A 12624-nucleotide genomic window follows, 5' to 3' on the forward strand; every position below is an offset into this window, starting at 1 on the left:
TAGGCCTGGCTGCGGGACTGAGGCTACATATTTCCTTGCAAGTACCTGGACAAGTCTTACTCCTGCTGGAACTTCAGTACAAGCAGTACATTGGTGACATCAATGTGTGGGGCAACACAGCAGAAGAAGGTTTTGAGAAAGGGGAGAAGGTAATCCAAGTCCTCCTGAAGGCCAGCTATGCCATAAAGCAAACTAAGGTCAAGGGATCTGCCTGGGAAATTCAGTTTTTAGGAGCAAAATGGCAAGATGGATGTTGTCAGATTCTAAAGGATATGGTCAACAAAGCAGCTCTGTCCTCAGCAAACAGCAAAAAGGAAACAGGCTTTCCTTAGGTGCTGCTGGGTTTTGGAGGATACATATTCCAGATTACAGTCAGATTGTAAACCTTCTCTATCACGTGGCATGGAAGAAGAACGATTTTAGGTGGGGTCCTGAGCACAACAAGTTTTTGAACAAATTAAACAGGAGATTTTTTAGGCAGTAGCACTTAGGCCAGTCAGGACAGAACAGGAAGCAAAGAATGTTCTCTAGACCACAGCTGGGGAGAATGGTCCTTCCTGGAGCCTCTGGCAGAAAGTACCTGGAGAGACTGGGAACAACCCCTGGGGTTCTGGAGCTGGGAACATGAACTACCTGAGGCCAGCTACACCCCAACTGAAAAAAGAGATACTGCCTGCTTATGAAGGGGTTTGAGCTGCTTCTGAAGTGACTGGCACCAAAGCACAGCTTCTTTTGGCACCCCAGCTGCCAGTGCTGGGCTGGATGCTCAAAGGGAAAGGCCTTGCAGCACACACTGATGCTACATGGACTGCACGGATAGCACTGATCACACAGAGAGCTTGAACAGGAAATCCCAATGGCCTGGGATCCTGCATCATGAACTGGCCTGACGGTGAACATTTTTGACTGTTGTCTTCATCATCATCATCATCATTGAATAGAAGGTGACCTGTGCTGAGGAGGCCCCACCATACAACCAGCTACCAGAAAATAAAAAGCGATACACTCTCTTCACTGACACTTCTTGTCATATTGTAAGGATACACTGAAAATGGAAAGCTGCCATATGGAGTCCTACATGGTGAGTCACAGAAGCTCTCAAGGGACACGATGGATCAAGTCAGGTTGCAGAGCTGAAAGTTTTCAAGCTGCCTCTAGATACTGCTGAGCAAGAGAAATGGCCAGTGCTCTACCTCTACACTGACACATGGATGGCAGCAAATGCTCTGTGGGGGTGCCTGGACCAATGGAAAATGACCAGTTGGCAGTACAGAGGGACACCCCTCTGGGCTGCTGAAGTGTGACAAGACATTACTGCCCAGGTAGAGAAGTTAGCTGTAAAAGCCTGTCATTTTAGATACAGACACACACGAGAGTCAGGCTACTGAAGAGTATCACAACAATGGACAGGTGGATTGGATTGCCAAGGTTAAAGTATTTATGGCAGACCTGGCCTGGCAATGTAAAGGTGAATTATTTCTAGCTCGGTGACACCTGACACCTCAGGCCATCAAGAAAGAGATGCAACAAACAGATGATTTCATGATGGAGGTGTGGACTTAACCATGGTCACCATCTGCCAGGTTATCCATGACTGTGAAACATGAGCTGAGATAAAAGCAAGCCAAGTGGGTAAAGCCCCTCTGGGGGGCAGTGGTCTAAATATAAGTATGGGGAACCTGCCAGATCGATTGCATCACGCTGCCTGAAACCTGCCAAGGCAAGCACTACGTGCTCACAGTGGTAGAAGGCACCATTAGATGCTTGAAGACCTACCCTGTGCCTCACACTACATCCTGTGCCTTGAAAAGCAGGTCTTGTGGCAACAGAGCACACTGAAAGAATTGGGCTGGGTAATGGGACTCATTTTAAAAATAGCCTCATTGACACCTGGGCCAGAAAGCATGGGATTGAGTGGGTGTATCACACTCCCTATCACAGAATCAGAGAATTAGCTAGATTGGAGAAGATCTTTGAGACCATTAAGTCCAACCCATGACCTAACACCACCTTATCAACTATACCATGGCACCAAGGGCCACATCCAGTCTTTTTTTAAACATATCTAGGGATGGTGACTCCACCACCTTCCTGGGCAGGCCATTCCAATGCCGAATCACTCTTTCTATGAAGAATTTTTTCCTAATGTCCAGCCTAAACTTCCCCTGCTGAAGCTTAAGACTGTGTCCTTTGTCAGTGGTAGCCTGGGAGAAGAGATAAACCCCCACCTGGCTAGACCCTTCTGGTCAGGGAGTTGTAGAGAGCGATGAGGCCTCCCTGAGCCTCCTCCCCTCCAGGCTAAACAACCAGTTCACTCAGCCTCTCCTCATAGGGCTTGTGTTTTCGACCCTTCACCAGCCTTGTTGCCCTTCTCTGGATGCATTCGAGCATCTCAACGTCCTGCCTGTATTGTGGGACCCAAAATTGGACACAACACTCAAGGTGTGGCCTAACCAGTGCCGAGTACATGCAACAGCCTCTGGAAAAAGAGAATGGTACAATGCGCCGTTAAAATTCACACTGAAAGCAATGCATGGGGAAACCTTCAGACACTGGGATCTACATTTAGCAAAGGCCACCTGGTTAGTTAACACCTGAGGCTCTACCAACCAGGCTGGCCCTGCCCAATCAAAACCTCCATGTAGTGTAGAAGAGGATAAAATCCCCACGGTACACATAGAAAATGTGTTAGGTAAGACAGTTTGGATAGGTCCCGCCTCAAGCAAAGGCAAACCTATCCGTGGGATTGTTTTTGCCCAGGGACCTGCATGCACTTGGTGGGTGATGCAGAGGGACAGGGAAACACGTTGTGTCCCTGAAGGGAATTTGATTTTCGGGTGAGAACAGTTAGTAATGTTGAACTGCATAATACTGGTTGCTGAGTGCCACTTCCACTGTTTGCCCCAACTGCCGTGGCCAATGAGGATGGGCTGCTCCAGCTACACCGGCCATGAGCTTGTCATGCAGCAACCAGCCAAAAGCCCAGCAGCCTGTGGAAGACCTCTAAGACCTCTAAGATAATCATGGTCTAAATGAACTCAATGAACATCTTGGAGGATGGCAGTGACGACAGAAATTATATCTGTGGATGCAGATGTGTGCTTGTGGATACACACACACACACACACACACACATGTATATAGTTAGAAAGTGTAGAATTTTGGTGTGAAGCAAGAGGTATAAAATAAGGGGTTCTGGCCAGGACAGGGTTAATTTTTGCAGTAGCCAGGAGAGGGCAAGGCTAGGAGCTAGAGGTTATTCTGTATCACCGCACATCATTTTCCAGGAATGAGGGAATGGATCCTTTCTGGTCAAGTAAGTGTGGCAGAGGGAGTGGTCAGGTAGTGCTGGTTCCCTCTGGTACTGATATTGTTGCTGTTACAGTTTGTTCTCTTATTCCATGGCTTTTTCCAGTAAACTTGTATCTCAATAGGGGATTTTTACCCTTTGTGCCTCCAACCTACTGCAAGGGGAGGGAGAGGGGGAAGGACAAGTGAACGAGCTTGCAATGCTTCAGTGTGAACACTAAGCTGGGGTATAACATTCGTAAACCTCAACATGGGGATAATAGCATTTCCCTGCCCTGGGAACAGGAGGAGCAGCATCTTCCTGTCCCCCAGTGCTCGCTATGGCCTCTTCCTATTCCCTTCCCAACCTCCCAGCACTCCCTGTGCTCCTGCAGCAAACAGCGCCAAATCCCAGATCTGCCATTCCCTCCTAAGTACCAGCAGCTCAAGGGGGAGATGAGAGAAAGTACCTGGCAAGAAGGAATCAGGAGCACAGGGGAGAGATAAAGAGCAAAAAATTAGGAGGGAGTAAGGGGGGGGGGGCAATAAAACAAGCCTGGTTTCTCACCATATTTCTTATTGAACAGGTCCTGGACTTGTTCCCGCAGCGTATTAGCAATGTCTATTCTGGAAAGCCTGGCATCATAATTTTCTGTAAAATAAAGAAACAATTATAGATTTCTGCTGGTATATTAAAAGGCACTCTGTGACTTTTAAGTAATGCCATTTTCTAATTATAGGAAAGCCCTTATCTTGCAATTAGCTAATCTGTAGAGTGGGTCATTCAAAGTCCTTAAAAATAATCTAAACAGAAATATGTTGGGTTATTTTTCCCTCGCCTGTTTGCTAAGAATAAAAGCCACGTGAAATCGAAGATTCAGTTGTGATAATTACTGGCATTAAAATATAACACACTCCAAAGCCTCTCAGAGAAACCAAAGGCTTTGAAAAAGCTCTCCATCCTTGGGCAAATCCTCACAGGCCCCCAGGGACCACGAAGAGATGCCTGAGCAGGGTAGCACTTGCCTGTCCAGCCCACAGGCTTCTCACCACCACTCTGTCCCCTAAGGGAGTCACCATGCTGCTGCCAGCTAAACTCGAGTGGCATTTATACAAACATCACACAGGTGGAAAAAGCCCCAGAAAAGGCAAACCCCTAAGCTTGGAAACTTATGCATCTCACAAGGTCAGAGAGGGAGATAAGCCAAGCTGGTTAATTAGGGCACCATGCAGAGCACTTCAAACCTCTCCTTAGACCTGTGGGACTGTCCTGGCTGTGCATCTTGTCTTCTAGTTGCCTGTGCTTTCCATCCTCTCATCCCACCTCCTTCTCTCCTTCTTCCCAGCCTTGTCTTGCTCCTCTGCCAACCCCCCAAGCCCCAACACCTGCAGCACTCCCTTCCCACATCTGTCCCATGCAGCCCCCAGAGCGGGCCAGGGGCTCTGCCTCAGCCCCCACACGTCTCCAGCCCCACACCTTGAAAGCCCTGTCTCTTCACAGCGTCCTCCAGCAGCACCTCGCTCGAGTCCCTCTCGTCGGCGGCTGCCAGGGGACACAAGAGGAATTAGGATTCACAGCACTGCCAAGGGGGATGCATGGGAGGGGTTTCCAGCCAAAAAACAAGGTGGGGAGGGAAGGCTGTAGGAAACCACTCTCACTCCTCTCCTATCTAGACCTTAACAGCCCAGCTGCTGGGTGTCTTTCAGCCTACCTTTGGCTGCTGGGCTGTCTGACACCGACTCCTTCACGCCCTCTGCCAGCAGCTCCGGTCTGCAAAACAGGGAGAAGCAGTGGGCACGTGAGTGACCTCCCTGCCAATGACAAACTGCTGCTCCAGCATCCTCAGGACACCACTCCTACAGCCACAAACCATTCACTCTGTCTGGCTAATGCCATTTAAAAGCTCCTACAACACAGCAGGAGAACTTTGGACATAGTTTTCATGCTGACAGGCTCTTTAATGAGCTGATGTGTCACTCCTTGGGATGAGATTAAGCAGGTGATGACTGAGCAGCTTAAGTCAGCAACTAGACTTTTAATAGATATGGTCCTGAACATTTCTTAGGGGTGGGAGAAGCTGTGCTTCTTTCAACATAAAATTGACCCCAAAAATTGCCATTTGGGTACCTAATACTAAAGCTGGATAGTGAGGTGATAGCAGGGCTTGTTAACAAGATGCACTGAAGCTGTGTCACAAAGGAATGGATCTGAGATCACGACAGGAGGAAACCCCAAAATATGATTGGGCTGACCTGAGAGCTGCTATTCTGTCACCACAAAATCTCCATGCTCCCAATATTTGTTTTCTGTTTCAGTCACCTGCAGCATTGGTTGTGCCAGCATTTGGGTTAGAAACTGCTCCCAAAATACCTAAGACACCTTAAAATCCATCCCTGCTGGATCTGTTCCTTCTTTCAGGGCAATGCTCTTGCATTACATTGGTTGTGGCTTTTCACAGCCCTCCCACGGTTCTTATGACACCCTTGCTCCCCAGCACAGGGTCAGCATCTTTGCTCATGTCTGCAGCATCCCATTTGCACAAATGCACACCTGGACCTCAGCTGGAGCCACTTTCTGTAGGAAAACCCTCCAGGGCTCCCAGCCCCTATCCTTGCTCCACATCAGGGTATCCTGAAGTCTAAATGCCTCTTCACCCATCCTTGCTGACGTGGCCAAACCTTTGCAAAAGCAGGTTAAAAACCCAAAAGATGTGAAGGGACAGATGACAACACCATTGCTGCCTCCCACGGATGGCTCCAAGGCAACAACCCTTGTCTGCTTCTAATCAAGCTAATTTATTGGTAGTGACCAATTGTCACTGGACCAGTGTCCCCAGGACACTGCACAGCAGCAGGAGCTCTGAGCACAAGCATCCTCCCCAAGGCACAGCCACCCCGCCTGCCTTACCTTTTAATGACAAACTGGATGTTGTTGCTCGCTTGCAGGATCTTCTTCAGCTTTGCAATCCCGAAGCAGTTGGGGCGGCGCAATAGGATGCCTTCTGGCAAGCCCACAACAAACAGGTCCTCAGGGTACATCAGGAACTTGGAGTAGGGGACTTTGACTGGCTCTGATATTCCTATGGCTTTCGCTGCATGGGGACCCAATCTCGTTAGTTTGCTGGACCTCCATGTCAGGTCTAAGCAACAGCAACATGGTATGTTGCTGGAGGGATTCAAGAGGTTTTTGGGGAGTTTGTGGTGGCTCTGTGCCTCGTGGGGATGTCCCTGACACTGGCAGACATGAGATGAGGGACAGAGCCATGCAGCCACCTGGAGCTGGCTTTTGCATTTGCTACATAATCACAGCCTGCCTTCCTATAAAGGCTGCGAGCACCTCTCCACAAAGCAATGGAACCCCACATCCAGCCCCCCATGGAAACCCCTCTGCTAAGTGAGGAGACAGGGAATGTGTCTCGGGGTGCCCCATCAGCCTGTGCAGCCCAGCATGGTGAGGACTCCCCTTGCTCTGCTAAATACTGCCAAAAGCAACCAAACAGCCAAGGCCAAGCAGTGCTATTGGGATAGATGAAAAAACAGGTTTGTGTTGATTTGGCACAGCCTGGTAGCAGGGGAAGGCCACAGAAGCGGCTTCTTTGAGAAGCTGCTAGAAGCTTCCACCATATCTGGCAGAGCCAATCTCTGATGGCTCTGAAGATGGACGTGCTGTGAGGTCAGTTAGAGAGGCTGGTAGCGCCTCTGTGCTGACACATTTAAACAGAAAATCAAAACAGCGCACGGGCAGTTTTTCCCCAGGGATGGGGAGGCACTGTGGTCACCGTGCACCGCTGCTGCCACCTTGGCATGGCCTGTGGTGAGCCTTGCCTGCCCCTGGCAGCCGTGCCACAGGTGAAAAGGGCAGGGGCAGCAGTGGCACTTTGTCTTCCCAGCGCCCTGCGTGAGGAGAGGCGTTAAACAGCGCCGGCGCCGCGGCGGGCACTGCCCGCGCCACGGCAGCAGGGACACACGGCCAACAGCAAAGTCATGGCGGGCTGCTCCCCAGTGCAGAACTTGGACAAAACCAACTTCTTGGCACTGTGGGATCTTGCAGAAATCTTTGAATTAGTGGAATTTGTAGGCAATTGTACCTATAAGCAGCAGTTTTTCTTCTAGTCAGAGAAAAGGAGGTGAGGACATGTGAGGGAAAACAACATGGCAGTGTCAAGGGCAGTGGAAAAGAAAGAGGAGGAGGAGGTGCTCCAAGCATCAGAGCTGAGATTCCTCTGCAAGCTGTGGTGAGGACTATGGTAAAACAAACTGAACCCCTGTAAGGCTTGAAGTCTATGGGGGATGCAGAGATCCACTTGCAGCCCATGGGAAAAGTGCTCATGCCAGAGCGGGTGGATGCCAAGAGAGCTGTGATCCAGTGGGAAACCCAAATAGAGAGAGAAGGCCCTTGCTTCCAAGCTAGAGCAGCCTAGCCTTAAAAGACTGCACCCTGTGGATGAGTGATCCACGCCACTGCAGTTTTGGGAGGACTGTTTGCCCGTGGGAGGGACTTCACAGCATGGCAGAAAAAAGACTCCTCTCCCCGAGTGAACAGAAAAAGATCTCGAGTGACAAACTGACCAAGACCCCCACGCCCTGTCTCCCTGCACTGTTAGTGGGAAAGAGGGAGGGGCTGGGGGGGCAAAAAAGATGTTTTAAAAGCTTGTGTTACTTCTCATTATCCTCCTCTGACTTTGTTAATAATAATTTTACTTTATACCTTTAAATTTGAACCTGTTTTGCCCTTGGAGTGTTTTCTCCCAGTCCTTATCTCAACTCATGAGCCCTTTGTTAATTTTTTTTCCCCTTTCCTTTGCCCAACTGTAAGAGAAAAAAGTAAGCAAGCAACTTTTGTGGGCACCTGGTGTTTGGCCAGTGTCAAACCAGGACAAGGGTAAAACCCCACCTCATCAGTGTGGACTCCCAGCCTGTTACTGTAGTAACATGGGGAGCACTGAGAGCCATTGCTCCAATGGCTGTTCCAGCTACATCCCAGTGCCCAGCCCTCCCTGAGAGCATCCTGGCTCCTCTCCTTTCCCTGGTCACCATGGGTTCTACCAGCTCAGCTATGCCCCTGGCTTTTGAGAACTGTCAGGCAGAGCCCCATCTCCTGGTCCTAAAAGTGGCAAAAACTGTGTGCCAGCTCTCAAAAATGCATGTGTCACCTCGCTTGTACTTATTCTCAGTTAAATAACCTCTCTAAGCAGGGGTGAGCAGAGCATGCTGAGTGCCAGCCCCCACCACCAAGGTGCCACCAGCTTTCCTGAGCCATGCAATCATCACTGTGGGTGGAAAACACTCTCTGAGATTCAAACAAGTGATGGGGGAACCACTTTGGACCTTCCCTCTGCAGGGTGAAGGCAGCAATTCCTGGGCTGCAGCCAGTGAAACAGCTTCAAGGAAACGAAGGGGAAGAGCTGCAATAACAAGGCTGAAGGAGGTTTCAAATGCATTTGTGAGCCCAGCAGACAAATGAACAAATCAGATTACACCTTCACTCAGCTGCTGGTTTGGAAATGGCCGGTGACAAAGCCAGCAGCTGGCATGATGAACATGTGTTAATGACCATCTTACCGTATCGTGAGTTGAACAAAATTTCTACTTGTTTCCTCAAATGACTTAAAATGTCCCCTATACCATCTGCAAAAAAACCAAAAAACAAACAACAATACAGAGAAATGCTCTGAGCAACCAGCTGCTTCCAGGGCAAGCACTGTGCAGGTGAGCAGCCCCTGTCTGACCTCTGGCAGAGACAGCCATTCACACTCCATGCCCTCAAATCAGTGCTAGTCCTCTGACAGCAGCCTCCAAACTCTGATCTCTTAACAAGGAAGGGCAAGGATGCACCTGCTGCAGATGCTACAGAGCCATGCTAGCAGTCAGGAGGAAAAAAAAAAAAGAAGGAAAAGTAAATTCAAAAATTTAAGCACAAGAGGAGAGGAGGAGGAGTTGAGGAGTGGAGAAGAACACAATGGTGCCCTTCTTTGGGCAGAGGTTTTGGAGGCTAAAGGCTAAAAGCTTTGCTGATAACACAGGAAGCTCACAAAACCCAACCCAAAATACATCTGTGTGCATCCATGTTTCCAAAAACCTGCAATGATGGGTGATGCTCAGAGTTCACCATACACTCACCTGGTCCCTCCACCTGCTTTTCTTCATGTCGAGACTCCTCACTGGAGCCCTTCTCTGTCTCTGCCGAGGAAGAAGAGGGTTAGCAGCAGCAGCAGGCACCAGCAAAACCAGACAAGACATGAGCAGGAGTTGTCCGGGTGCCCTGCAGCCACTCAACTGCTCCCTCCCCTCACTAAGTTCTGAGCAAGTGTCCCAGCAGAGGCTGGGCTGGTAGCAGCATGCCAAGAGCTGCACTGGCAGAATAAACCAGTGCTTCCATACAAGAGGGCTGCCCACCCTTTGGCATGGGCTTTCTGGGAGAGGAGAGACCCAGCAGGAGCAAGGGCAGCCACAGGGCCAGCATATATCCCACAGGTAAATTCCAGGTGAGCCCCGGGCAAAGGGGCTTGGGTTTGCAGCATGCTGGAGCTGAAGAGAGGATGGGAAGGAGCAGCAGGGCCAGAAAACCCACCAGTTAATCCAGAAAACCCACCAGTCTATCAGAGTTCCCAGCTGGCCTCACTGAGGCCAAGACTCTGGAACTGGGTCTTGCACTGCACCACTCTGAATCATAAATAGTATTTACTCATTTTTGACACATGCATGAACACCCGTCCTACCGTGCAGACTCCCAGATGCTTCACTTCTGGTACCTGCTACTGTTTCCAGGATGTATCTGGATTCATCCGAGGCCACGTGCGTGGGCACCGGGTCCTGCATTTCCACTGAACCAGGCGAGCGGTCTGCGGACAAACACCCATGGGCACCTTTTGTTCTGATGCCAGCGGGACACTGTCCCCAAAACAGCCTTCAGAGGGTCCCGGCCGTCAGCAAGGACTGAGCAAAGGGCCCCCCACTCCCAGGAGCCCCACATACCACCAGAAGATGCTCTGGGGATGCATCTGCCTTCTTCCTCCCAGAACCACCCAGAGCTCATCCCTGACACAGACCTGACCTTCTTTCCAAAGCAAAAATCTCTTCCTAACCTCCACAGAAGATGAAGAGCAAAACCAGCTCCAATTATTTACTTGGCTTAATTCCATCTAGACACTCAATTTTGACTTAAAAAGCTAATGCTGCTTGATTTAGCTACTACATGGGGGGAAACGAGTCCACTAATGCTGCTTTTCTCAACAAAATCAACTCTATTTTGGTTTCCCTTACATTAAACCTGTTTCCCCAAGTGCTAGGCTGTCCAATGTTCTCAAAGACACATCCAAATTCAGCTTTAAATGAAGTTTCAACTAGTTTATATACTTCAATCAGGTCACTTGTGACCTCACAGGATAAATAATCCCAATTTCACCAATTTCTCCCTGTAGGTGAGCACCTCTTTTCTATTAATCCTCCTCCTTGCCTTCAGCTGTATTCCCTCTAATTCAACTCCATGCAAGAAGAGGGGGACTCTGGACTTGAGGTATGATCTCCCTGCCACTGGACAAGTGGTAATTTTTCCCACTCCTCCCATGGACCTCCAGCTTACCACGTATCAACTTTCTTCTCTTCCATTAGCTGCCAAGTTGAAAAAGAAAATGTTTGATCTACCAGTATACCTTGGTCCTTCTCCTTTCCCTCTAGTAACCACAGGTAAGTCTATTCTACACCAATCCTGGAGTGACTCCTCAACTACTACTTTACTAAGGGGACTGCTACAATTTAGGTGCAACAACTGGTGTGGTGGGGCCTGGTGTCACTGCTGTCCCCAGAATCACTCACCCTCAGGCATATTAGAGTTCTGTTGCTGCCCTCATTCTGTGGAGCTTATTAATTAATGGTTGTAAAGCACACTGAAAATGCAAACTGCTAACAATCCACTCATTAAACCCTGAGGATTATCCTACCAATTGCACTGTCCAGGACAGGTAAGTGGAAAACTGACTCTCCCAGCTGCCCCTCAAGCATGTCATCTCCATCACAACCCATTGCCACTGATCTCTCTGGGCAGAAATGTGGGGAATTTCCCCTATCAGTGTCAACAATTCCAACACATTTTTAGCGTGTGCTCAATACTAAATCTGCCTACTATTAGACCTATTAGACCTGCCTACTATTAGCTTTTATGAACTCTTCAAAACCAGGCTGGTTTTCTGAATGAAGGACCTCTTCAAAAGCATCCTGTACTCAATACCTGGGATCCTCCACATGAAGCAAAGCAGCAAACCAGGCTCGCTTTCTCCAGGGGAAAGGCGAGATAGGAAAGCAATGAAGGAGAGAGAAAAACAACAAAGAGCCCTAAAACACCTTCCAATGCTCCCAGGAAACCTCAATATGTTCCTATGCCAGCTAAGGAAGACCACTGCAGGTACATGAGGGAACCTTACATGCTGGGAAATACCCTGCAAATGCCTCTTCTCAAAGCAAAATGCTGAAATATGAACCCTGCCTGGGCAGCCACCACTGCACACAGATGGTACCCCAGCAGCTACCTGGTACGGTGATCTGGATGATGTTCAGCTCGTCTGGTTCGATTTTGATCTGCCTGATCCCACCTAGCTCTCCTGAGGTACCTATGGGGAAAGGCAACGGAAGGCAGTCGCCAACAGGATCCAGCAACCTGCCCAACACAGCCCCAGTGCAGGGAAAGCGTGGCCAGCTGGCACTCCAGTACCAGCTGAGCTTGCCACAACAACAAGGCTTCGGTCAGGTGGCCCACGGCATGCAGGTACCCAAAGGGACACCTGTGGGCATGGCTTCTGCAAACAGCTTGGCTGGCAGGAGCTGTTGGTGCCCACAAACTGGCAGCTGGACCTTGTGAAATGCTTGTTTCCTGGCTTTCTTCACTTAAAATGAGCTGGGCCACCAACGGGCATTGGTGGAGACACCAGAGGAGCTGTCTCCAGTGGGTGGCTCCTAGCAATTTTAATGCTCCCAAACTCATGCCTGGGACTTGCCCCTTTCTGACTGAAGCTGCATCACACCAAGATGAGACCAGCTGAACCCTGGTGAAATTCAGTGTGGTTTCAAGCCCAGCAGATGAAAGCCTGTGCTGACCAGCTGCCCCAGGAAGAGGCTGCCCACAGTCCTCTGCCCAGCTTCCTCTTCTCTCAAGATAAATTTCCTCACTTTGGGTGGGATAGATTGACTGCAAGGCACTGAGTGCCAGCTTGCAGCTTGGAAAGGCAAGACAGCATGGCTTGGTGTGGTGTTTCAATGGGTCCAAGCCCCTAAATCTGTGGAAAAGCATTTCCTTTTCATTCATGGTGCTCAGAATACCAACACTGCTGACTTCCCAGTGGT

The 12624-nt window shown here is 49.5% G+C and overlaps 1 protein-coding gene across 9 annotated transcripts in view; it reads right to left on the minus strand.

Annotated features, from left to right (window-relative positions):
• The window catches only part of GTF2IRD1 (GTF2I repeat domain containing 1), a 70296-nt gene that overhangs the window by 15126 nt on the left and 42546 nt on the right, over positions 1 to 12624 (minus strand). For 5 of the 9 annotated variants that reach the window (XM_068210136.1, XM_068210138.1, XM_068210133.1 and 2 more), the window contains 8 exons: positions 11814 to 11894; positions 10032 to 10130; positions 9409 to 9462; positions 8851 to 8916; positions 6197 to 6380; positions 5001 to 5059; positions 4766 to 4831; positions 3857 to 3940 (listed from right to left, as the gene is read on the minus strand). In XM_068210136.1, the coding sequence (XP_068066237.1) occupies positions 3857 to 3940; positions 4766 to 4831; positions 5001 to 5059; positions 6197 to 6380; positions 8851 to 8916; positions 9409 to 9462; positions 10032 to 10130; positions 11814 to 11894 (693 nt within the window). Of the gene's footprint in view, positions 1 to 3856; positions 3941 to 4765; positions 4832 to 5000; positions 5060 to 6196; positions 6381 to 8850; positions 8917 to 9408; positions 9469 to 10031; positions 10131 to 11813; positions 11895 to 12624 lie in introns of all 9 variants that reach the window. The other 4 variants (XM_068210135.1, XM_068210140.1, XM_068210139.1 and 1 more) reach the window with 4 other exon arrangements.

Source organism: Anomalospiza imberbis, chromosome 20 (assembly GCF_031753505.1).
Source record: "Anomalospiza imberbis isolate Cuckoo-Finch-1a 21T00152 chromosome 20, ASM3175350v1, whole genome shotgun sequence".
Lineage (NCBI taxonomy): Eukaryota > Metazoa > Chordata > Aves > Passeriformes > Viduidae > Anomalospiza > Anomalospiza imberbis.